General features: G+C 40.6%; 1 protein-coding gene across 1 annotated transcript; it reads right to left on the bottom strand.

Moving 5' to 3' along the window:
• Nucleotides 1-746: 746 nt before the first annotated feature.
• pygma (phosphorylase, glycogen, muscle A) lies at nucleotides 747-27651 on the bottom strand. Its single transcript, XM_034683754.1, is given in 22 exon segments — nucleotides 747-911; nucleotides 1047-1113; nucleotides 1333-1467; nucleotides 3479-3686; nucleotides 3868-4009; nucleotides 4090-4148; nucleotides 4259-4406; nucleotides 4880-4981; nucleotides 5159-5273; nucleotides 6003-6166; nucleotides 10049-10156; nucleotides 10158-10196; nucleotides 10655-10747; nucleotides 10973-11116; nucleotides 12933-13015; nucleotides 13110-13221; nucleotides 13320-13451; nucleotides 13693-13796; nucleotides 13929-14007; nucleotides 14087-14188; nucleotides 15991-16204; nucleotides 27580-27651. Coding segments are annotated over 22 exon segments (2556 nt in total). The 5' UTR covers nucleotides 27636-27651; the 3' UTR covers nucleotides 747-761.

The following is a 27651-nucleotide window of genomic DNA, read 5'->3' as shown; positions in this document are numbered from 1 at the left end:
TAGGTGTGAACAGAGATTTGTTATGCAATTAGTGAATAAAAACTGACATCTCTTTGAAAAAACGGTTGAATATTTGAGAAAGTGGCAGATTACACGGAGTGTGCTTTAAGATGTATTATTCATGTGGCATTGTTTAACTATTTATACATTTCAGGTTTTAGTGGAGGGTTCAGCTGTACTCTTCTCCTGCAGATTTTGAGTTCTAGTTGAACAGATGAACTTAACCAGAGTGTGTGTTGTGATTTCCAGCAGAGGTCCAACCCTGAAGGTTATTGTCCTCACAGTTCAGCAGATTTGGCAGTGCAGACACATGTTTCACAAACACAGTGCTAAGTTCATGAGCAAAAAAAATAGGCTGATATGGCTTTTAAAACAAATTTTATTCAGAATGAGTGTGAGTGGAAATACAGGAGTGTATATTGTGAATAAAAAAATATCACCATTACATTTAAAAAGCCCACCACAAAGCTTTTAAATCCACTTTACAGCTGCTTCTGTAAACAGCCGATCCTGCATTTGTGATGATAACTACAACGGTTTTATTTCACCACTCTGTAACCTCACATTGTAAGGATGCAGGCATGAAGAGTGTCCTCTCGGTCAGTCCAAGAGTCTGTGTGAGAAACAGGGAGCGTGCAGGAAGCATTTAATGCCAGTCCCTTTGGATTCAGGTTTGTGGGGGCTTTTACAGGCGTGGTATCAACCGTGTGTGTGAGGCGTTTATGAAGTGAAGAGCAACAGGCCGCTAGCTGACAGTTAATTTACTGCTTGTCATCGGGGGCGGGGAGTTTCTCCAGTGTGGGCTCCACGCCCCAGATCTCACGAGCATACTGGGAGATGGTGCGATCACTGGAGAACTTGCCACATCCAGCAATGTTGTGGATCACCATCTTGGTCCATTCCTTAGGGTTCTGATTGGAAAATGATTGACAGGCGAGTTACAAGATAATTAATTTACAAGATTATTGGCTCTGAGTCCCCTTTTAATAAATAGTAATAAAATCTTAAAAGGCCTTCATGGAACCAGTCCTTTTTAATAAACATACCTTGTAAAGAGCGTTGACTTTCTCCTGGCATTTAATATAATCTTCATAGTCAGCAAACACCTTGAATCTGTGCAGAGGAAATGCAATTAACTTGAGGTGAAAAGACGCCTGAACCAGGATATGTGTGTGTGTTGTCATGTGTCGAGTACTGTAGATCTGTGCACATGCAAAAGTAAGTTGTTATGTTTTGTCTTTTTTTTGTAGCCAGCACTCAAGTTTACACTCGTTTTTATTTGTATGTGTTTCCTGCAGGCGCCTCAGGCTGCATAGTAAGATCTGTCTTTACCTGTCGTGATGCATCAGCATGTTGACAATTTCTTTAAACAGGTCAGGCTGCTTTGGGCTAAAGAAGCCTCCGGCAATCTGGTCAATAGCCTGTTTCAGCTCAGGTAGGCGGTTGTAGTACTCTTCAGCGTGGTATCTAAGCAGGGCAGAAAATAAATAATACACACATTCAGAAAAAAATACTGAAGTACACGCCTGTTGCTGTAGTAACCGGCCCCTTAATGAAAGAGTCGTAATCAAGGTCTATTCAGAAGTATCAACAAGGCCGCACCTAAGCACGTCAGCATGGATTGACTGAACACTCAAGTCTGTAAGTGATCATTACACAAACCTCATGGAAAAAATACTGCAAAGTGCACAAAGCCCATATTAAAAACATTTACAGTTGGTGTATATTTCAGACATTAATTAATTTTCTTACACTTCTTTAATCTTGATGTATCATTTTTGAACTTGCAGATGAATATTTTGAGACATACAGTTTTGTATCACCTCGCTAAAAGTTTCAGGGAAATCACAACATTTAACATTTACATTTAACAGCACCTATATGGATTTACCTGGCTCCATAACTTTTGGGTTTTTTTCCCGCCCATGATATTAAATCATTTGTTTTTCCTAAAAAGCATAAAAATATTGATTGCATTTTAAGGCGCATACTTATTTTTGCATCCAATGAATCACCTGCCAAAATCTCATGCCTCTCCATAAAACCTACAGTGTCAAAGTGTGACTGGTTGTTTTATTATTATTTAAAGCTTTTTTGCTTTTATTGACAGGACAGCTGAAGAGAGACAGGAAAACTGGGGGGTAGAGAGAAGGGGAAGACATGCAGCAAATGGTGAAGGCCAGGAGTTGAAACCAGGGACCACTGAGATGAGTGCTATAGCTCCTGTATATTGGGCGCTCGCTTAAACTGCTAGGCCACAGAAAGCTCTAAATCTACATATTAGGCTATTGTGCTATTGCGAAGGACAGAGTAAGAGATTTAAGTAGCTAGATGATGTAGTACTGTTGGGCCCAGTTGTTCAAAATGTATGATTCAGCAACACAAAGGCGATCTCCATTTGAGAATTTTTTTTTTTTGTCACCAGGATCATTAGTCCAGTTCACTGTTTTCCAATTTCACAGAAAAAATGGATGGAATCAACCTTATGCAGGTACAGACTTTATGGATTACCAGATCTGGATTACATTGTTAATACTCGATCCACACGGGGCGCCCACACACACACACACACACACACACACACACACACACACACACACACACACACACACACACACACTCTCACACTGAAAGATCATGACAGCTGCTCCATTTGAGTGTTTTATGTTTGATATTAATAGCTGTGATATGTTTTACGAGGTGAATAACACTGTTTTTTTTTTCACAACACTAACGTCTACCCCGTACTGTTGTCACTGTGTTACAGCAGTTCAAGAGCAAAATAGCTATGAATTTTTTTAAGTATAAGCATCAAGGTAAAAATTGTGTTTTTTTCTACAGCTGATGAGAAACAGGAAATGCTGGGAGTAGAGATTAGGGAATGGTTAGGAGTCAATCCAGCGACCTATGTAAATGGGGTGTGTCCTAACCACTAGGCCACACCAGCACTATGTTATTTTTTCACTTCTTAAATACCTAATCCAACATTCTTTTCCAGTAACCCAGCCACAATCAGCCCCAAATTTAGGCAGGATAATCCAGATTCTTTGGATCTGAGTTATCCTAATCCCACTCAAAAGATTTGACACAAACTGGAGGTTTTGTCTGGATGAAACGTTTGAGATTGGATTCCTTTATTTTATCTAACTTGGTGATCGCCATCACAAACAACTTATTTTAAAGACTAAACACAATCTAACAGCCTCATCCAATCAGATCGCTTTTGAACAACTCTCCTCTGGTGTTTCCACCATGTTTTGAGTCCTTGCTAAGCCCCAATTTATATTTATGACAAGCTTCTCTTTTGTGGTACACCTACACAAAATATATTTTAATGTGTGCAAACTGCTTGCCCTGTTATTGGAGCTGTAGATGTAAAAATATCTCGTAAAGAGGCAATGTCCAAGGGAAGTAATTTTACAATATTTTATAAAAATATAACACAACATTGGACAGATAAAGGTTCATTCCTCCTTACCCTTTCTTGTCCATTTCGTCGACGTCGTCCACCCTCATGCCAAAGATAAAGAAGTTATCTTCGCCGGCCTCCTCAGCCATCTCCACGTTGGCTCCATCCATGGTACCGATGGTAAGTGCGCCGTTCAGCATGAACTTCATGTTGCCGGTGCCAGAGGCCTCAGTGCCGGCTGTGGAGATCTGCTCTGACAGGTCTGCTGCAGGGATGGCTGAAAAATGACAGAAGGAGAGGGTTGATGGCTCTAATAAGCATTTTGTGTTGTGCATAAAAAAATCATGAGTGGGGACATCTGTAGGGGAGGGAGCAAGCGAGATGACAAGCAAAGCAAAGAGAGCGGATAGAAACTGTGGAAATAAAAGCCTGGGAATAGGTCAGGGATATAGTGCTACCTCTCTCTGCCAGTGTGACTCTGTAGTTCTCCAAGAAGATGACTTTGAGGCGGTCTCCGACCACAGGATCGTTGTTGACCACCTCGCCGATGGCTGTGATCAGGCGGATGATCATCTTGGCAGTGTGGTACCCAGGAGCAGCCTGTGTGAAAAGAGAAAATTAGAGTTAAAGCTGTGAGGGTTGAGTTTCAGAGCCCAGCTTCGTGCTGTTAAACTACAAACCTTTCCTCCAATCATAACGGTTCTTGGAGTCCACTGCTTGTTGGGCTCCTTCTTGATGCCTGGAGGGAGAAATGAAGAGATTACAGGCCTAGAGTTTCTGTTTGTGATGCACTTAAAGCTCCTTTAAGAACCCAAGATTTGGGTTAGAGCAGAAGAAATGAATGCTCACGGTTGAAGTAGGTGATGATGTGCAGACAGTTGAGCAGCTGTCTCTTGTATTCGTGGATTCTCTTTACTTGAACGTCAAACATGGAGTTGGGGTTGATTTTTACTTTGTAGTGATCCTCCAAGTGCATGGCAAACTTCAGCTTGTTTTCCTACATTATCAACACATCAACTTTATTACAAAGAAGAAGACAAACTCAGCTATTATATTAAAGCAGAAACAGAAACATTAAGAATGAAACAACATGTGCCAACTGTCAAGGAAACAATTTCCTTGACTTAAATGATGCTGACTGCTGGTGCAGAGGCTGCAGGAAAAGCTGTTAGTGGAGGTTTTGACATTGATCACAGAGGAACAAACAGCTCTGCAGGTTGGCTCTTTGTAAAGATCTGCTGCCTGATTGTGTGCACAGGATACCATCAAGCTGTCTGTTACTTTTAAAGGGTACAGATTGCTTAAAGTTGAATATCTGAAACCTCTCCAGGTTTTGTGCTGTAAAGCAGCATCTGCATGGATTAACATAGCAGGCTATGACAAAGAACACGTCTCTATTCCCAAGTGTCGGTGTTAATTGCAAATCAGCACAGGTAAAGTTTAGACAACAGGATCCTGTAATTACTTTACCTGCTTGACTTTGGCGACATCACGAATGAAAACCTCGTCATCCACGAACTGAGTGAGATCTCGCAGCTGGTCCAGGTCACGAATGAAGTCCTCACCAATTCTCTATAAATAGAATTTGAGCAAAAGTCAGAGGGATTTTCAGCTTTCAATTTTATTTGTGAGACGTGTGTGTGTGTGTGTGTGTGTGTGTGTGTGTGTGTGTGTGTGTTTGTGTGTGTGTGTGTGTGTGTGTGTGTGTGTGTGTGTGTGTGTGTGTGTGTGTGTTGAAACGGGACTGACCTCGGCGATGACCTCAGCCAGCCCGGGGTTGCACATAACCAGCCAGCGGCGTGGAGTGATGCCGTTGGTCTTGTTTTGGAATTTATGTGGCTCCATTTCATAGAAGTCCTTGAAACTGCAGACAGAGAACATCACAAATATGAACAAAACCCTTGAAACCATGGAGGCCGGAGTTTGTGAAACAGACCTTACCAATAAACAACACATGGATATGATGCATTATGAAGTCCACTATGATAAATAATAGGGATGTGCACATTTAGTCAACTAAACAGTTAAATACTGCCGCCTGTGCTAGTCAGTACTGGAAGTACTAGTCAGTTAAATTATTTATGAATTTTTATCATTGTGGGCCCAAAATGATGATCATATGTTGTGTCTGAGCTGCAGTGTAGCATCCCACCATTTGCCTGGGCTGTAGCTCTGGTTAATACTACCGTCTTAATGCTATAACACTCAACAACCCGGATGTAAACAAAAACAGATGACCAGTGGTTTCTCATAGTGCGGTGTGGTTTGGCAGTATTTTGATCTAGAAAACAAAGATAACGTTTTTATTATTATTATTATTATTATTATTATTATTATTATTATTATTACATACAGGCCTTGAATGGTTAAACTGGCAGCCACATTTGACAGAACTCCACCCACAGACACTGAGACCCTGTGTTTAGCCATGTCAAACAAAATGTGCTCTGTTTCAGTGTTTTGTTTTTTTAACCTTTAGACTAGTCAGACAAAGTTTACATTTCTGCTTTCACAACAAAGTAATTAGTCACTTCATAACATCCCTATTAAATACACTATAACAGGCTAATTAGTGTGTATTTTAGGCACATACACAGTGGCTTTGAGGATGTCGGAGTGGATCTGGGCCACGCCGTTGACAGCATGAGAACCCACAATGCACAAATGAGCCATGTTGATCCTCTTCTGTCCGCCCTCCTCAACGAGAGACATACGGCGCATACGATCAAAATCACCAGGGAACTTAGCTGCAACTCTCTGCAAAAAGAACACAAACATACATATACATTTTTATATACAGATGTGTGTAATCTTGATCATTGTACAGTGTGTTTTGTGATTCTTGAGACTGTTGATGTTGTTTATAAGGTAAGGAGGGCCATGGTTTGTAAAACCATTTAGAAGATATGAACAATATATCACTATACCAGAATGAAAACAACACAGTAGGTAATGTTGCATTTGTGTGTTAGCTGCAAAGCTAACATGCTACATAAGTTGGCCCAATGTTTGTATACATGAGCTGTGTAGCTTGCACCAGCCTGTGCCTGTTACTCGGTCAGGGCAAGGTACAAACAGGATTTTCTTTCAGCACACAGACACAAAGGGCAGACTGGAAAGACGCAACCCACTTTTAAAGTTGGTTCATACAGGACTTTTTTCACAGTCTCACAATATAAGCAACAGCAGGATGTCTGTGAAGGTTCTCAGTCATCCGGTCATGGTAATCCAAAGCTTGATCCGTAAGGCAACTGGACTGCGTTAGAAATTCTTCTACTGGTAGAAATTCTTCTACCAGTCCCAGTTGCCTACGGATCAAGCTTTGGATAAGCAACAGCAGTTTTCATTAAAACTCACTTAGAAGGTGAAATGGTATCAAAGTGCCGAACCGGTTGAGTTAAAGCTTATTTAACTGAATGAGTTTAAAGGGAAGTTAAAAAGGGCACCAAAGCTTGCTCCTGGTATCTCTGCATGTTGTGAGCTGTGAATCAGCTCCTTGCAGTATTGACGATTGAGAGTAAATTTACTTGCACGTAAATTTGTTTTCTTCAGTGGGCACACAGTCACTCGACCCGCAAGGTTGTTTTGCCCTGCTGTTTGTTTTACAGATAATGGGAGTCTGTTGGTGGGTGACCTGAGGAGGGTCATTTGCTCATACCTGCCTATTTGGGCTGGGCTTCAGACAGACACACAGGGAGACTCTTTGCCAAGAGTCTCGCTTTCTTCCACACCGTGCTCTCTGCATCCACTTCAGACTTTTTCCTTTATTTTGTCTTTCTTACCCACAAGCATGCATCACTCTATTTTCATGGAACCATACACTTCCGTGTGAGTCATATATTATTATGTGACAGCTACTAACATTTAAACACTGTTTAATTCAACTTGAAAAATTATTCTTGATAGTTTAATCTTTGAGTGGCCTCCTGTTTGGTTTCTTACCTTGAGTGTGGGGGATTTAAACTAATTGCTTTGGCATTGTTTGGAGGGGTTAATGGGCTTGACCGTCAGTATTCCAGTAAATGTTTTTCTCCTTAAATATAACCATTTGATCGTGATAGGAATCATCAAAATTGGCTAAAGCTGTCCCCTTTGTTATGTGCAGTGTCAACTGTTACAGTTGTTGCTCAGGTGAATCTCTTGAGTTGTGCTTTTGTTAAAATGTTGCCTGTGAAAGCTGTACCGCTAAAGTGACGTAGTGTAGAAAGTAGACTTTAAGGCTATGTAATAATTAAGGATTTTGCCCCCTTACTTCAAGCTCATGTGAGGAACTTTCTGTTTGTGTTGACTTTGGCACCCCCCTGTGGACTAAGTGATCTTGCTTATTTTGTCCTGTAAATGTGTAAATTATGTTATCTCCTCCTGCTTCAACTAACAGTCAACTATTTCACTCATTAAAGAATATTTACTGCAGAAAAAGGGTTTTTCGTGACGTGCTGTCCATCACCTCATCTGACACCTACCCTCTCACAGCGATTTCAGGCTTTAAAATAACCAAACAGAAATGATCAATACCTTTTCTAATAATCTTGTTTGCTTTTCTAGGTCATAAAGAGGCATCCCTGTTCATTTCAGTCCATTTCATGACCACTCAAAAACTCCTCACAGGAGCTTTAACTCATCAATTATCATCAATATCAAACATGAGACTTCTCACTTACGACAGCTCTGTTTTGGTTTGTGTGGATATTTGCGCCCTCTGTGGACAAAGTTTGACCTAAGAGGTCTCATGTAGAGCCCTTCATTATCCGGATTTTCCTTAAAAGTCTGTATCTGAATTATTTTGAACCTAAATAGATTTAGAAAAGTATGATTGATTATCTAGCGCTGGATAAAATGAAAATGTGGGTTCAGATCATATTCAGTTTCAAGTCTTTGGAACCGTTGGGATCAATACAACACAAACCATGTCCTCATCTCATTCCTGACAACCGTTCCCCCTTGATAACCCGGATCAAAGCTGATGTTCGGAGACGGAGCGTCTAACGTCTCTGACGGTAGAAATGAAAGGTTCTCAAAAATTCTGTTTTTCCTATTTCAATGCATTCCACTTCATTTACCCAGAAGATTATTCAAAACTGTAAAAGATATTTTGATTATTTTATGGACCTAAAAATGCTCCAAGGATTCACGTGAATCTCTTTTGCAAAATATTTAAATTAAATGAAGGTCCAGCTCTACCTAGTTTCAACTACACTGCTGGTCAACACACATTCATAAGACAGCTCATTGGCTCAGATCTCCAGATATTTCATGGTGAGGACTAGAGGCACAGTCCTTACAATTTATCTTCCTCTAGAGCTTTACTAGCATCTTCTCTACCCCTCAACCCCTCTGGCTTCCCTGACAAGATCAAACTCTTCAGATCTGGTTTCATTTTAGGCGCCACTTCAAATTCCTGTCAGCTTCCTTTAAAACATCTCAGTGAAGACCCATTATTCCACCCCATTGCTTTCAGAGACTGCTTTTTGGCAATGGAACATCAAAGGCATAAAGTGCTTTCAAAGAGGATTTCTTTTACAGCTATGCAAAGTTTTTCAGGGATTTTGGGCTGCCAGTAACTCACCTATTCGGTTATTTTTAAATAATAATAGTTTCCCTCTTTTCTAAATAGCCCTATATGACTCTCAAGCAACACTGGGAGAACTTCCAGAGCTGAGGTTACTTATTTAATATTGTCGATAGCTATTGTCACTTGATGGGTGACAAAAACAAGAGAGGTCTGGAAGTAAGTGTCGGATGTGAAAATTTACAAGGGAGGTTGGCCAAAGGCTATAAACAACCTACACAGGCTCTCTGTGCTCGACTTGGATTCATACGGTTCCAAGTCTTGAACTGTGTAAACTTCTCAGAGTCAGGTTGGCGGAAATGTTTTCTGGAGAGGAGGACAGATACATACATCAAAGTAAATCCCATGGTCCTGTTCAGAGTTATCCAACTGGCTGAATTGATTGGGAGTACGTCCAAAATGTGAAGGGTTAATATAAAGAAATGCACTTTTACTGCATATTCAGTGAGTCTTATAAATCAAGCGCCTATATTCACCTCTTAACAGTGAGACTTTTCAGCTTTCACATTATTAGCAGACATCGAGCCCTCCCCTTCGGAAATCTAATTAAGCACTCTCTATCTTAGTGTCTTCAGAAAGCCATGTTTTTTTCTTAAACTATGGAAGATAAAGGGGAGCTCAGGGGTAAGAGAGGTTCTTTAAAAAGTGGCAACCTTATAACATACTTCAACTCATTACAAGCCTTACACCAGCAGACTGAGTATCAGAAATGTCTTCATCATGAGTACGTACTTAATGTTTAAGTTCAGTAACTGTTGTCAAGTTATTTTGATTGATCATTTATTTAGTTTTTTTTGCATTTATTTTTGTACACGCTGTTTCTTCTGTGTTTCTCAGGGAGGGGGAACGGTTTTTATAATAAGGGGACAAATCAAATTAGTTTTCTTATTATACCAGCATTATAAGAGAGTCATGAAAGGAAAATGTTATAAAACCTTCTCTCATTGATTAGTGAGTATGATACTACGTCCAACTCAGAGTGTTTTGACAGGTGCCCTTCCTCTGCTGTGAATGTAAGAGGAAGGCACGTGGCATGGAAATAAGAAGATGCTGCACTGTGCAGCACTGACCTCCAGGTGGCGACGGTTGATCTCATAGATAATTTCCAGGTGACGAGGCAGCAGATGAGCAAACAGGTCGACTGGCCAGCGTTCCAGAGCTTCAGGAAGGACGGTGTGTGTTGGTGTAGGCACAGGTGCGCACACAGATGTCCCAGGCCTCAAAAACAGAAAGGCAGAATACAAAGCATTAATATTTAATTGTGTAACACTTAAGGAAATAATTATTAATATTTATTAACCGGTTATTTCACATTCTGTGGGCTAAATTGTCTCTGTGGTGGAAGTTTAATTTTCTGCTCTAAAACGATGATCTTGTAAAGCCAGAGAATAGATAGTATTTATTTATTCTTTGAAGTTGTATTTTTGGGGCTTTTACACCTTTTATTTTAAAGAGGAGAGGACAGTGGATAGTGCAGGTAACAGGAAGGGAGTGGGGGAATGACATGCAGGAAAGGGGCCATAGGATGGAGGGACGTGCAACTTAGCTATTAGGGGAAGTCAACGCCACATAGATAGGATTTTAAACACTTTGATGAAGTCAAATCTAAATTTAAGATTTTTCAATTTCTAAACTTTAATATCAGAAACTGAGTTGCCACATTTTTGTCCACTCACCTTGTCCCACTCAAGCTTCTCCTCATCAACCAGGACCCTCATCAGCTCAGGAATAGCCATGGCTGGGTGAGTATCATTCAGCTGGATGGCAACCTGAACATGCAGAACGTTTATCACATGTCACTTCAGAATTAGAACACACCATAAAGTGCTCTGTAGAGCCTGTTCATTTCCACTGTTCTCATACAATACACCAAAAGCCACCCACAACCTGTTCAACACAATGACAGAGGCAATTTAACCACGGCACCGGGAGAACATCAGGGAGAAATCTTTTCATTTTTGAAAGAAAGTATTTTGTTGAGTTTTTCGCTTCACCTTGTCAGGCAGTTTGCTGAAGTCTGTGCGAGCGATCTCCCTGGAGCCAAACTTAGAGACCTTGAAGCGGCGGATGATGTCTTGCAGGGTGGCAGATACCACAAAGTATTCCTGCTTCAGACGGAGCTCCTTTCCTTCAAAGAACTGTGAATACAGACACATATTTGACTGATTCTGATCTGATGGCACACATTAATAGTGTTTTACTCTTTAATCGTGGCATTGTGCATTATGTGGCCGGCATCCACTCAGAGACAGGATATCTTTTCATTATAACAATTACCAAAAAAGAAGAAGAAATTAGCACAGCTGCTGTACCTCTATGTAAAATATAACTAAGAGTGCTAATCATTGTAGCATAACATCAAACACCCATCTTTAATATTCAGCTATATGGTAATGCAAGTTAATTACAGCAGTTCAGACGGTTAGACTTCTTCAGCTTCTGAAAAGAGAATTGGTTTATTCATGTAATTACACTCTATTATTTGTTGACCTCTGCTTTGTGTTGTCCTGTCAGCACAAAACAAACATATGTTACACTAACAGTTGTTGGGTCATTAATGGGTTACCATTTCTGAGACACTACTAGCTTCTGGCTCGGCAGAATATAGTAAGCTTGTGCTAATCAGCTGTTTGTGGAGGACATTATATTTGTTATTATAATAATAATAATGAGAAAGTTTATTTAGAAACACTTATCAAAACAGACGTTACAAAGTGCTTTACAGCTGGAGGCAGCTGCTAGCCAGCAGGAGATGTAACTGTTTCCGTTTTACCGCTAGATAGTGAATAGATTTTGCTCAAAGCTGAATTTTTTCCAACTTATATACTTCTCTGTTTAATATAATTTGGATTGATTGTTTGTGGTTGGTGTTTTTTTTTTAAGTTTTGATACACGCTTGTTTTGTTGAATAGTAATGTATAGAGTTATATATTTGTAATAGGCAATCCAATCCTCCTGGATACCCAGCAATTCATTTTTGTCCTCTGTGGAGGACGTGCAATTTTGCCATCTAAGTTAAGCACCATATATGCAGTCTGTAAAAACCCCACTGTCCTGTGAAGTGACATCCTGGGCCTTCTTATGATGTCTCACTTGTGGGGGTGTGGCCAACAGAGCACATGAACTTTCTTTTCAAAATGGCTGCGAACTCAACTTCCACATTTTATGGCCCCACAGGAGGTGATGGATCATGTTTCTCTTGCAAATAATCAAAAAGAAATACACAAATCAATGAAATAATAAATTTACATTTTGTGACCTATCAAGACCTAATGTCCACTACAAGGGACAGATGATAAAAATTTAATTAACAACATTATTGTTTTTTTTCCCCCTGTAATATATTTCTTTCAACCCCAATACTTAAAAAAATAATAATATCAAAACTTTTTTTCTTCTGGGTCTCAGGAGGATATCTGTGGTGGTCAACTCCATTTTAATGTCCAAATATTATTTGTTGTAGCTTCTATTTTACCCACCTACTCCCCCATTGATAATTTCCTCGTCCCGCTACTGGTGATACATAAGTGTTGACTGAACTGAATTCTGGCAAAGTTTGAATATCTGGTCTAGCTCCGTTTCTGCTCTCACTTGCTTAGACATAAATTACAACACCTGACATGAGTAATAGCTCCAGCTAGATGGTTATCTCCCAAATCCTCCTCCTTGAGCCTTCAGGGAGTTATCCCACGGTGGTCAGCCGTCATGTCAGCTATAAAAGAGCTTTACAGGAAGCTGAAAGAGCACACGGTGGCTCCCGCTGAAGACAAAGGGCACAGGCTTGGGTCCAAATTATGGAAATCCATCTCTTTGCTGAGTAAAGATAAACCCTCAGGACGTACAGGAGCCATATAGTCCAACACACATCCTATACCGATCTACCCTCAGCAATTTCCTCTAATCCAAGTTTACACATGCGTGGCCTTTACATAAGGTAATATTCATGCTTCTTACATTGTCATTGGGATACAGCACACGGGAGATGTTCTCAGCCAAGTTTCTGTCCAGCACAGCCTGAATGTAGCCACCGACATTGACTGTAAGGATAAAAAAACACACAAACTCCTTTCATTCATTCTTATGTGAAGCTTCTGCATGACTCAGTATGTTTGATCTCTGCTGGACACGTACAGTCTTTAAGGTTGAACTCGCAGGGTGCCTTGGCAGACCAAAGCCTCATGGTGTTGACAACGTTGTTTCTGTAGCCAGGGATGGGGGTGTCATATGGCAGAGCCAACACCACCTGCCAGTACCAACACAGACAGACAGACATATGACATAGATAAATATTTCATCTTTCCATAACTAATAGTAATCATTTTCTTGGAACTCTAATTTCACCTGAGTGTCAACCCATTTGACACCGTCGGGGTGATGCTCAGTCCTGCCGTAGAAATGCACAGGGCGCATGTACTCGGGGCGAGCCTTCTCCCAGGGGTTGCCGAAGCGCAGCCAATCATCAGCCTCCTCAACCTGGGTAATGACACACATTTATACTGAAGGGAGAAAGCCCTCATTACGCCGCTGAGTGGCTTCTAAGCTGAGCCAGACACAGAAAATGACAAGGAACATCGGAGTAAAATAATGATAAAGGAAACTCATCCAGAAGGTGATTTAAGGTGAAAAAGGGACACGAGCAGCTGTTCTAGCAGCACTGAAACAAGATTGTGAAGTTTTTTAGAGCAGAAAAAAGAGGAGTGGATTTTTTTTTAACCTGCCAGCCGTTGACAATTTTCTGATTGAAGATACCGAATTCATAACGAATACCGTAACCATACCCAGCCAGACCAAGGGAGGCCATGGAGTCCAGGAAACAGGCTGAAAGCAGAAAGAAAAAAGCTGATAAATCTTCAACTCACTCTTATATAAGACAATGTATTATTAAAACCAGCCAACAGTGGTTTATAGAACCTTGAATTTATCAGATGTGAAGGGTGTAAAGATGCTCACCAGCAAGGCGGCCGAGGCCACCATTTCCCAAACCTGCATCTTCCTCCATTTCCTCAAGTTCCTCCATATCCAGACCCAACTACAGACAACAACAGAGCATAAGGACTTAGAAACTGTCAAGTTTAGTGAGGAATATCGACAAGATCTCTTTCTCTGACCTGGTATGTGGCCTCATCGCAGGCGTTCTCCAGTGCAAGGTTCACCATGGTGTTCTGGAGGGTACGGCCCATGTAGAACTCGAGGGAGATGTAGTAAACACGCTACAGTGTGGGAAGAGAGTTAGGAATATTCTGTATCAAACCGAGAGAACAGCCAGACACTGTCGAACATATTTCTTGAGGTTATTTATGAGTACAGCTAAAGAAAGTTCTCTTCAGTGAGTCAAATCTAGCGCCGACTCCAAAAACAACAAAACAAACAACAAATGTCCCGAAAACATCAAACCGCTACTGTCAAAGTGATTTTTAAGTTGCATGATTTAGCATCAATAGAAATGTGCCACCTGAGCCTGTGTTTAGCCTTTGCCATTTAGTTTTTTTTTTTCTCCTCTGACATGCAGGGAGCAGAGGCGGAAAGGCAGGGGGTAGGAGTAGGGTGGGGGGGGAGGGGCTGGGGGACAGACTGCTTTGGGTGTTACGTAACACCAACATTTTTGTCCGTGCAAAAATAGCTCCTGTAGAGGTCGCTGTGAAGGTCAGCCTAAGCCTGATACCCTTTCATTGTGGGGTTCAAGTCTGGATGATACATAAGAGAAGTGGTTCAGGGGGGTAATGATGAATAGGACAGACAGAGCCATGTTACACTGTAGCTAACAGGATCTCATGAATTATACAGGCCCAATTACTGTAGGATCCAAAATTTATCAGACTTCAATCCGTGTTTCTGCTCAATATTTTTTTTTACAATAGTGTGCATAAGAGTGTACATTTGCAGCATTTGATTTTGCATGCAGCACAAAACTTCAGACTGGGATAGCATGTCGTGTTTCTGTGCAGAACTTTGAGGCACTGACCTTTGACCTTTTAGTCTAGATAGGTTTCTTCCTGGAGCTTGTTAACATGTCTTGAAATTCTTCTAGAAAACCAGCTTATTATCAGATGTAAGATGTCTGCCTTTGTGTGATTAATAAATCTGAAGATGATCACTGAAGTTGTAGAGTGGTGATCTGTGAGAGGACGCTGTGGTGTGAGGGAAATATTCTTCAGATGAAGCATACCCTTCTTTTATTTACTACAGCTGTTATTGATAAAGGAATGGACTACCTCCCTGTGCAGGGGACGCAATCTAGTCTGAGTTTCACTTCTGAGCCTTGGATTGTAATTTCATGCAGATTTGTGTGACATTTCCAAGCAATAACGTGGTGGGGTTTGCAATTGTGACACTAGCCTCCTGTTGTTCCATCTATCTGAAGGTATTGCTCCATAACACTGCAGGTGCTGAGATTTCTTTTTTCTTTTCACCTATGTGACTTATACATGCACTCACATGTCCTTGGAGGCATGTGCTCATATGACACAAGCACAAGGCTATGTGCTTTATGGTCAGACAGGACGGGTACATAAGGTCATGGAGGGGTTTAATGTTTCAACACACTATAAGAAAGGCAGCATACCAGCAGAGTGCTAAGAAGAGCCCGCTGAAGTTTAAATGTCAGGACTTGGCATTACACTGACATCAGGCTGTGGAAAGTACAGCTCAGGAATATAAAGACCTGGCTGTTGTCAAAAGGCGTGGTTGCATTTTTAGAAAATGTTTTGAGTGTGTATGAGCAGCAGGGTTATTCCCTGAAATAGAGTAAGAGTCAGGTTCTTGCACAGCATGTTGATAAAGCAACGTCCACTGTGTATTGAAGTGGGCAGGTGGTAATTCAGTGCAGCAGATTTGCATGCACATTTGCATACAATCAGATGTAGTTGCTTGTATTTCCTTACCACATTGAGAAAGCTGTGATGGTGTTATGTATGTTATCTTGACATTATTGATAAGAAAGTGGGCCCTCAATTTATATGTTAACTTAATACACAACTGTGTGTCTTCATTCCTGTTCTGAATTTGTACTTACTTTTGGATCTTTCTCGTAGTAGTACTGCTGGGTTCTGATCCACCTCCCAATCAAGTGCTCCCGCACCGTGTGAGCCAGAGCAAAGTAGTAATCCCTCTTGGTGGCCACATTTCTGTCCTTGACCAGCGTGAAGTGGAGATGTCTGTTGAAGTTTTGCTTCAGCTCTGCAACGTTCTCAATGCCGGCAAGGCCTCGCACTGAGATCTGTTTCTTCCTATCATGATCGGACAGTGGTTTAGACATGGTGGCAAAAGTTGTAGCAGCTCTGTAAGGATGCAAACAGCCAGACAACTGGCAGGGACCGGACACACAGCAAGAGAGGCGCCCACACCACAGGCTCCGGTTCAGGGATTTAAAGGCAGGGCTATTAATATTAAGAGGAGGGTGGAGCTGATTGGATGCAAAAGGGATAGGGTGGGGTGTGTGTTGTGGGGGGGGCTTGTAACATTTTAAGATGTTACATAAGAAATGGCAAGGCATCTTAGGAGGAACATGACTTCATTTACAGTCTACCCTTTCATATTAAAATAAGTTTCTATTACCTTTTTGGTTTTATTCTGAAAGAATGTGACATCTTTAAATCTAGCACCCTACAGCAACTCAAGTAATCAGGCATTTTGTTATTTAAGTGATAACAACAAACCGTCAAAAAATTCAACAATGCTCTTTTTTATCACTTAAAGCAGCCTGCTGGCCTATCTAAAACCTTGCCTGATGTGTAGAAAAAACACGCATGTGGTGATAATATCTGGCGGCTACAGTGGCTAACTTGTTTACTCTCACATAGCTGGCAGGAGTGCCTTGGCTAGCAGACGCTAACAGCATATGACATTTCTTTTAATGTCTTTTGCTGCAACTAAAAAGCAAAACCCTGCAAAATCTGCTCGTTATCAGGATCCTGGGTGAGTCTAAGTTTCTGTATTTGTGTTTGTAGTTTTTGTTCTGCAGACACTCGATCAGGCCTTGAACTCCATGCCTGCTTGAAAGTCCATCAGCCATACTGCAGCAAATAACATTTCCATGCTACTGTATTATTCCACAAGGGCTGTAAGCAGTGTATGAGCCAGTGATCCAGAGTCTGTGTGGACCACATCTGTTCATGCGCCTGCAGCAATAACTGACACAAAATCAGCTGTAGCAGAGCTCTTTATACCAACTCTATTCTCGGTTATCGCCACAGCAAGCCAAACTAACATGAAGTCCTGGCCTTCTATAAATAGTTCCTCTGACCCAGTCCCAAAGGCCATGATATTTGAAAGGCATATCTTGTTAATGTCAGCAAGAGCCGGCAGACAACACCAGTATATGACTATGAGTTGGACACGGCGTGAGAGGGAAGGTGAAGTGTCCTCAGTGGGATACTCCATTGCACACTCATCATAACCTTGTTAAAGAGGTTTCTGTCAGTGGACTGAAATTGGTTAAAAGCTGAAAGACAGAGAGTATAGCTGTTACTCTAATGTCAAGATATACTGGATAGCACTGCACTTTGAATTAATGTTGACAGGAAAAGTGTTGGGGGTAAGATTATCTTTCTGACTGTTTGTCACTCTGTTGCCTGATTGGTCGAGAGAGAAAACAAATGATGCTTCCGTCTAACCTCACAACAGCTACGCAGCGCTTATAGAAATCAAATTGCAGGAAGTGTTTGGCAGGCCTATTACTGCAGCAGTTTGAAGAATTTTTAGAATATATGCTGCACACAAAATGCATTTCCTCTCATGTTCCTTTTAATGTTCCTGCGCGCCAAATGACCCCCAGAACAGAGTAACCATCACACACCAGATGACAGAGATTGAAGCTGGCGTGCCCCCTATTTGTCCATTATGATGAGCAAATTATGTTCTTACATGTCTACTGGCTGTTCTGTCAAATGGTACATCAAGCATTTCAAGACACACTCAATGAATGCAGCCGCCTGATGAAAGAAAACACAACAATAATCTGGATGTGTAGGCTAATTTTCAACATGGAAGGGCATTGTTACGACAGTCCTGGCCACTGAAACACGTCCATGTGCCAGCACAACGTGACTGAAAGGACCTCTTTATTTCCTATTAACACTATCTGCCAATTTGCCTTTTCCGTTACTTATGATCTCTCCATCGTTTAATCAGGAAGAGGCATGAAGGTTTAATTAATTTTAATTTTAATTTCACTCCCTGGAGAATATGCAGTCAATTAACTGTGATGTGAATGAATGCTTTGATTGGCCAGGAGTAACCACAGTTAGGAAGGTGTGTGCGTGGTGTTGCAGGCATTAGTAAAGGCTGCTAAAGGAAACTGATAGCAAGCAATGTGGGCTGGTGTAAATGTAAATTTTCCCACTTTTCTCTTGCCTGTAATATGCATGCTGTTTGTCTCAGCTTTTTCAATCAAACTATAAACAGGTATGCAGACATCATTTAGAATATTCAGGGAATTAATGCTCAGTAGTTTGCAGACATGGTGGAACTAAAAGGAGAAAGGAAATAGACACCCCATGGTCATTATTATTCTGTGTTCACCGTCTTGGCATCTTTGTTCAGCTCTTGTTGAATGTTTAAACTATTGGGTTTTGTAAGCATAACGTAACAAATAACAACATTAAAATTTAAAATGTGTGTTGTGTTGTAACATCAGGGGCAGATCCAGGGGGTTGCCAGGGATGTCCATGCCCCACCCATTGAAATGTGTTTGGCTACCTCACTGAGCACTCCAAAATCCTAAATTCTGATTATGTTAAAACCAACCGGCAACCTCCGCTCTCAAAATATGAAGCCCATGTGAAAGTGTTATAAACTGCAATTCATCGAGCATCCTCTTGAAGCTGGCTGCAGAAACACCAGAAACCACATACTCACCCATACAAAAAAGACGATCTTTGTAGCATTACTAAACATGTGTTACAGCCTGGTTCAAAAAACTGTTTAGGTCTGAAGAGCTAATTTCTCTATCGGCACACATTAAACGGTGGGTAAATTTTTATCTAACGCGACACTTCAGAAGATATTAAAATTCCGAGTTTTGCCCATTTAAGGTCATGACTGACTTGACTGACAGGCGGGAACACATAGCTGTTGTCTAGGAGGCTCAAACCCCGCCTCTTTACCTCACACTAAGTTTGGTTGAGTTCAGCATTACCAGTATGGCCCCCGCCGACGATTGGCTTCAAAACAGCGCTCAGGAACAGATGAGTGGACGTCACAGATGCCATGGCCATTATTTATACAGTCTATATTTAACAGACGAGCTGCTGGTAGCTTTTTCTGCACTTAATTTTGCACATTTAATTTTGTTGATACCTGAACAGTTCATTTGAATGGTTATCATTTGAGTCCTAATAATTTAAGCAAGGAAGATTTAATTGGTACTCCTCGTTTCATTCTAATGTTAAAAAATACGCAGGGATATAACTACTTAGGCAGACATTAATGTTAGAAGTTGAAGTAGCTAAGATTAGGGTAAATAATGCTATTCATTGGTGTGTTATGCAAACATTGTTTTTAACAACTGGGCTGTTTGCAATTTTTTTTAATCTTGAATTTGTTGTTATTGTCTGTTTTTAATCTTGCTTTTACCTTTGCCGTTTATATGATGTGTTTGTAGCACTTTGGGATTTGCTCTGAATGTAAGTGCGTTATAAATTAAATGTATTATTATTATTATTATTTATTTTCAAAGTTGTATTTTTGGTCTTTTTGCCTTTATTTGATAGACAGCTGCAGAGAGACAGGAAAGTGGGGTAGTAGAGAGTGGGGGAGGACATGCAGTGAATGGTCAGGCTGGAATCGAACCTATGACCTCTGTGACGAGGGCTGTAGCCTCTGTATATTGGGTGCCACTTAGACCCCTAGGCCACGACGCCCCATTCTTCTTCTTCTTCTTCTTCTCTTCTTCTTCTTCTTATTATTATTATTATTAGTAGTAGTAGTTTTATTATTATTTGTATTATTATATTAACACATCATGCCACCCCTGCATTAGTAATTGCCCAAGTTTTGCCATCGCAATTCGTACAAGTCTGTACACGTGACTTAAATGCGTTATGTATGTGAGCTTTTAAAAAGCACCTTTGAGAACATACTGTTGATCTGGTCCGTCTTTCTCTGGCAGACTACAATCGCCGACAGCAAAAGTGTTTGTGAATTTATTTTCTGCAGTACTTTACTCTCAAAATAAGACACTGACATTTACAGTAAAACCCTCCCTTCACACGGTGCTGAATGCATCTGAAAGCTGTCACACAGAATAATGTGTTACATTTGCAGGTGCAATCTATATCTCACACCTTCATGTCCAAACATCACGTTGAACTGCATCCCTTTATAAGCCTTTCACTTTTTCTTGATGCTTTTTTCTTTCTTTTTTCTCGTCTCAGTTTTTTTTCCCCTGGGTTTGGCCAGCTGGTGTATTTAGCTGTTTACTAGGTGAGGGAAAGAATACATTTTTTATTTCCACAGCAGCAGGATTCAGGAGTCATGGGATTGGCTCGGGAGGAAGCAGAGCATGAAAGAAAAAGAAATGAGACTTGTCAGATTTTTGCGGGGGAGAGAAAACAGGTTGATATGGGTGAGTTCTCCTGAAGTTTCATTAGTTCGATCATTGATGTGAGATTCAGCAACAAACTAGGTGGCAGAAAGCATGGGGTTCAGGGGGAAGTTTCTCGACAGACTTTGAATAAGGTTGGAAAGATATTCAGACTGTTACAGGTGGAAAAGAAAAATCCCTTTAAAGATTTAGTCCACATTCAATAAAACACAAACCATGAACTGTACACAGCTAAAGAGCCAGATAATCACATCTCAACTCTTCTGGCTGTAGTTTTCTAATGCCTCTTTCACACACTGACTCCCAGCCATCCACATTGTTACACACATTCTGTCTGTGCAACAAAGCTGTTTCTCCTTCTTTGCCTGAAAAGAAAAAGCATCTTTGTTTACATAACACCAAAAGTTAAGGACTTAAGGTATTACACCTACTGCTTGGCACACTGTAATTTCTGCGCATGAGGCTGCTGCAAGAACTTACTGTTCTATTGTTGTTTCACTTGATGATGTTACTAAATTGAAAATATGAAGTGCTTAATAGTAAAATCTGAATTTATTATATTAATTTCACCATCACATCTTCTGTCTCCAGTCTCCCGGAAATGATTCCCAACAGTGACAGACAAGATACGCTTTATTGTAATATAATTTTATCTCTGATATTGGGGGGAAGTGTTTAATTGCATCCACACTGAACATTTCTGTTGTGTAGAGTTAACAGGGTGTTGTGTTTGCAGCATACTAATTATCTGATTTGCATTTTGTTTCTTGCTGGCAGTGATCCAAGGAACAGTTGGTTTATGGACGATGTTCAGTTGCAGTGTTTTACTCAGGTCAAAAGCTACATTTCATCAGTGTGTGAACCTGTCCATATGAGGCCCACACAGGAGGAACACTGTCACCTGCTGGTTAATCTGATAATGTCACATTGAAACCACCAGGTTTGCTCTACAGTGAGCAAACCAGGGAGATAAAAAAAAAACTGAATGAGTAACTGCACCTTGGAGTGAGGATTAAATATATGACTAGTAAGCACAAGAAAAAGTTAGATACTTAAAAGGACAAGAAAAAGAGGCTTAAAGAATAACCCAGGAGACGACTAATGAGAAATGATTAAATTGCAGCACAGGAAGCATAGGAACTGTTCGTTTTTTTAGCTTGACCCCTTCTGAGGCCGAGATGACATCTTAACCTTTGTTACTTCCTTTTTTTGTCTTTTCTTCATTAAATGTGACATATGCTTTTTTCATCAATATATATTGGTCTAAGAGGGTCCCCAAAACATGTCTTTACAAGTTTATGCTCAAAAAAAACACTTTGAAATCAGATTTTGGCATGCCTGAAAGTCCTTTTCTTCAGTCCTCCTCAAGAACACTCTGTTTTCCCTCTGACCACGCCCCCTCCGGAAGTGGATGTTGCCGCGGCTCTCCAGCACGTTGACCTAATGTTTTACATGTTGGCTGAATATACACGGCTGCTCAGAGATCGCGTTACTTCAACCCTCTGAATCTGATCCTGAAGGAGAGGCGCCTGTAGCAGGACCTTTCTGAAGGATTGGTCATAGATTTAGTGTTTCTTGTTGTTTTATTTATCAGTATGTAGACGTTGTCTTGGTACACAGCTACGAACATGTAGCTATGGGCTATGCTAACTAGCGCTAGCACTTATCCATGATAAATAAAAATCATCCACTAGATCTTCAAATCTGCAGGCCTGGGGAGTAAAACCGACCTCTGCCAGAAAGGCAGCAGGACCTTTTATGAAGGATTGGTCACAGATTTAGTGTTTCTTGTTGTTTTATTTGTCAGTATGTCGACGTGTGTCTTGGTACACAGCTACAGCTACAGCTACAGCTACAGCTACAGCTACAGCTACAGCTACAGCTACAGCTACAGCTACAGCTACAGCTACAGCTACAGCTACAGCTACAGCTACAGCTACAGCTACAGCTACAGCTACGACATGTAGCTATGTGGCTATGCTAATTAGCGCTAGCACTTATCCATGACAATAAAAATCATCCACTAGATCTTCAAATCTGCAGACGTGGGGAGTAAACCGACCTTTGTGTTTATTAAGACAGCCTACAACTAGCATGCCTCCCTCCTAAGCTCCTTGTTAGCACACATTTGTGCAGGTAATGAAAAACAGAGGAGGGATTCAGTATTATTTTATACAGTCTATGGGCTGAACAAGCTCCGAGCTCTGACTCTGTGACAGACCGGATATTGTTGTTACGTAACAAAAACACGGAAGTCTGAAACGGCTCGTTTCACACACATTTACAGAAAGGTGTAGAAATCAAAACAGGGGCAGAATGGATTTTTTTTTTTATTCTCGGGGGGTTTGTAGACATGCCAGGGACACATATTTCAGGTAAAGAACCATTAAAAAGTCAATTTTGCATGATATGTCACCTTTAATATCTTTTTTTCCCCCCCTGTCTCAGGGTTAAAAAGTACACCGACAAATCCCTGTAGTTTGTAATGCTGTAACCATTGAGAGGCTTCAGTATGCACATGTTAACCCTCCTTTTATGTTTGTTTCTCTGGAACAGCAATGATGTTCCTGGGTCAATTTGACCCGGGGCAGATTTAATCATCCAAAAGTGTCAGAACCCAAAAAATCCCAATACACATTTATTTTAATCGCATTATTAGCTCCATTACTAACCAATTAAATCAAGATTTAGTCCATTGGTGTTCTTAATTCTAACAGATCATGGTTCAACGAGGATAATTCACTAGTTTTTCATTAAAATTCATTTTAAAACTTTTTTCAATATATATTGGAAAGACGTTAATCTAAATACAATAGTTTTACATGACACAGATTTTTGTTTATTTTACGTTTTGAATATAATACAATACAATTTTTATGAAGTGATGTTGATCAAATAGACTTTAAAAAGGGTCAATTTGACCTGCAACATAAAAGGAGGGTTAAAGTGGGATATCAAACGTTTTCATACAGCAAAACTCTCACCACCATCTTTTAGATCTGGAAAATGAAACAGTCACTTTATTCATTAAATTATATTTCCAAATGGTTTCATTTTGTCCTCAGAACAGCAAAGCAGATTGTTTTCCATAAGATATGATGGAAACAAATTTGAACGTCATCATGGTCCACACTCACAGGTGTTTCTAATTAGTCCTCTTCTCAGGACTGAGTGGTCATGCTTGATTGACAGCTCCCTCCCTCACCTGTTGCCTCCGAGGGAAGTTAACAAAGGCCTTCATTACCTTAATGCAAGCATAGCTCCGCCCATTTCTAATCAATGAGAGTAATTGACAACACCTGAGGCTGTGCAGGGCCTCAGTGCATAAGTATGTTGCCTTCAATTTGGGTTCTGTTTGTTTTGTCCCTGAGTCCATATGAGCACTCTGTTGTTTGTGGTGTTAACAGCCTCAGAAGTGGAAAGGCAATGAAAGTTTTTTTTCCATCCATAGTAAGTTGATATACACTTTAATGTAGATTTAGTTTAAAGTTTAACATTTTCTTCTTCAATTATTATAACTCTAAAACTGTTTATTCTCATAACAGCCTATTTCTTAAATAATGTCTTGCATAACTTCACATGCTCGCTAGTTGCTTAATTGTTAGCCTTTGTTGCTAGACATGAATAATAACTCTAACTTGGCCTCTATTACTTTCCCTTAGTGGTGGCGTTTGCATAACTTTACCCATGGAAGGCCAAATGTATCAAGAACAACACTTCCTATGTCATAGCTAATGAGTTCCGTATAATTACAAAAACAGTCCTCCAAAAGCACACAGTAGCAACAATTTTAAATGTGAAATGTTTTAAATGTATCCTGCTCAAATGTCTTTCCCACAGCAGCCATTTTAACTTGTCATAGTTGCAAAATCACAGGTTTTATACGATAGCTCCACTCAAGTGTCACAGTAAGTCATGACAGTGTCACAGTGAGTCTGCATGCACTCTAGGACCCTCTAACTGTGAGCTGAAGCAGCTGAATTGAATACAGCTATTATTTGTTTGCTTTATATGCCTGCTACGACAGATCTAAGTGAAAAAAGCCTCTTGATTCTCTCCCTTTATTCGTCTATAAATTCATACTCTTGTCACAGGGCATAGTTTTATTAATCCAATTAGAAGTCAGTGTAAACAGTATTTTAGATGGATACAAGCTCAGTAATCTGTGATTCAGTTTTATAAATCATAGTCTGAATGATCCTGTACATTTTTATTACACAAATCTTGATCAACAAAAATCCTGCATCCACCCGAATTACTGATTTCTCATCAATATTTCAACACGCTCACCCTTTAATCAATATTACACAGTATTGCAGAGCAGATTATATAAACACAGTTTAGTTTATAGTCAGCCGGGTCCTGTGAGACCTTGTTTACTTGTGCCGCTCTTCTGCTGACTCCATGTTATCAGGTTTGTTTGGAATATTAACTGCTTAATTGTGCTGAGGAAACTGCTTAAACTGCACACAGAGTGTGGCACCAGAACTGCACAAGCCTCAGAAATGTTGTAAGCCGCTGGACCAGTGTTGTTTGCATACAGAGCCATTAAGTTGTAGGTTGCGGCTGAGCCCCTGAGAGCAAGTTCAATAATATGCATGCTTTACTTAAGTCCTGGGGGCTTTCTAATAATACAGATTGTGCCAATATTGTATTGCAGTAGTGGACACATATCCCTCAGCATAGCAGTGAGCACTTTCATTTCCTTGTGGAGGCTGCAGAGCTGTCTGCCACTGACTGAGAGGAAAATCAATAACTGTCATAGAAAAGTCACTAAACACACACTTCTGTTTGGTAAGTTGTTTTGGAGTCAGAAATGCCAATGATGTTCAGCCTAATTAAAGGCTTGTGTTGTAAAAAGTATGATGCGTTTAAAAGAGAGGAACAAATTATGACTGAGTCCCTTACCATTTCCTTTACTGTGTATAAGAACATGTTTCATATTTTCTGTTTACCAACTTCAACCACATTTTCCAGATATTTGTCAGTTTTGCATCAAATTGTCTGGATTATGAAATAGTCTGTGGGTTTGTTGAAAAAAAGATAGCCCAACCAAGCGGCAACCTCTGGTCTAAAAATGAGTCCAATGTGGAAGTGCTAAAAACTGCAGTTCATAGAGGATCTGCTTGAGGCTGGCTCCTGAAGTACCGGAAACCACATACACACCAATTCAAAAAAGACGATCTTTACAGCAGAAATAAACATGTTTACAGCCTGGTGCAAAAGACGAGTGTACTCTGGATAGCTCATTTCTAAATCAGCACACTGTGTGTGGGGGGGGGGAGCACTAGCTGTTGGCTAGGAGGCTCAAAGCCCGCCTCTTTTCGTCACAATCGCTCGACAGCAACAATATGGCTTTTGTCGACGATTGGCTTCAAAACAGGGCTTCAGAAACAGATGGGTGACGTCACGGATCCTACGTCTATATTTTATACAGTCTATGAGCCCAACATATAAACGTTAAAAACTGTTGTTCCTGGATTGGCCACTTGACGCTGGCTTCTCTGGATATTTAGTAGGCGAGTGAATGATTCTAAATATTCTACAAGCTCTCAGCTATAGTCTTCTAAACATATTTAGCTATGGACACGAGTAGAATTTCATACAGTGGGAACAACGACCTGGCAAGCTAACTGCCCAGCTGATAAATTAGCCTTGGGCATAGGCTGAATACATTCGATAACTTAGCACTTTGCCAACCCCCCCATCTAATTCTCCATCCTCTCATCCAAATATGGTCACTTTCTTTTTCAAGCAAAAACATGACAATGGTCTGAAGACCCAGCTCAGGCCTTCAAAACAACATTATGTTAATAACCAGATGATTTCATGGTGGTATTTTGGATCAGTCAGAGCAAGAAATCCTTGAGCCTGTTCAGCTGATTGACAGTTGCCAGGAGGAAAAAGTGTGAATCCCATAATTGATCTCGTTTGAAACACAAATGAATGGCTCACAGTGATTAGCAGTCCTTAGCTTGATGATGATAGATGCTGGTATGAGGAAAATGGATTCTCTTGGCCTCATACCAGCGTGATGTACATCCGTTCTGGCAGCTCTACGAGGTTGTACACAACTGGGCTTATAGCCAAATGCTAACATGTTTGCATTGGAGAGTATTTTATTGACCTTGTTCGCCACCTCAGCTTAGCATTAAGCATAACTTACGAGTTTGACCAGGTCTGTCCTGTTTTCAAGCTCCAAACCATGAGTCCTTATGTGTATCTGTTAACCTTTTTAAATGTTCAGGTTTTGAACAATCCCTGTCCTGGTTTTAACCAATCGAAGTACCAAACAATCCATCATGCTTGCAACATGGATTGCTCTGTATGTCAATCACTGTCAAGGCTGTTGCTGTTGTAACCAATATAAAAACACCCCTGGGGGAGCCGGTTTAGCCTAGGGATAAAAGCTGCATACCCCATGTGGAGAGGCTGTAGTTCTTGAGGCTCCCGGGTATGATTCCAACCTGCGTCCCTTTCCATACTATACCAATTTCCTACTCTACCCTCTCTGGATAAAGGCATTAAAGCTCTGAAATAAATAAATTAACAACATGCAGCTGTAGCTTAGCTGGCCCAGCATACCGCCAGGACCTGCTGTGTAATGTCAGAGCTCTATCTTCCTTCTAAAAGTACTAGGCAACAAATATGCTACATTTTGCACACATTGCAAGGGTTCATTTTCAGTAGAAATGCTTACATGCAAAACCATATTAAAACAAGCAATCAAAAATGGTGGGTACAGGCTGGAAGAAGCACTGCTGCAACTTTCTTAGTTATGCAATGCCATTGATAACCAGCTTAAACAGGCTGCTCAGGAGGGCACCTTTACCTTACCAGCTTGTAAAGCACAACCAAAGCTTTCGTTCAGTGGACTGTACAGCTGGCCTTGTTTCAAATTGTACGACAAGTTTTGTGTTTACTGGTGTTTTGATTACATTTTTCAAATAAGAGAGAGAAAAACAAGGAAATTTGAGGGAATTGTCAAATCTATCAAGACTGATCTCTCACTTTGGACCAAAAATGTTGACCTGTTGGTAGCATTAGAAGAGCACTCACCTTGAAAAGTCATCTTTATCCTTTAGGGACCATGAGTGTCTGACTAAAATGTTCATGCAACCCTCTGTTGTT

The sequence above is a fragment of the Notolabrus celidotus genome, chromosome 5, assembly GCF_009762535.1.
Source record: "Notolabrus celidotus isolate fNotCel1 chromosome 5, fNotCel1.pri, whole genome shotgun sequence".
In the NCBI taxonomy this organism is placed as follows: Eukaryota; Metazoa; Chordata; class Actinopteri; order Labriformes; family Labridae; genus Notolabrus; species Notolabrus celidotus.
Note: the sequence above shows the minus strand (reverse complement) of the source record. Positions and strands in the feature narration are given on the sequence as shown.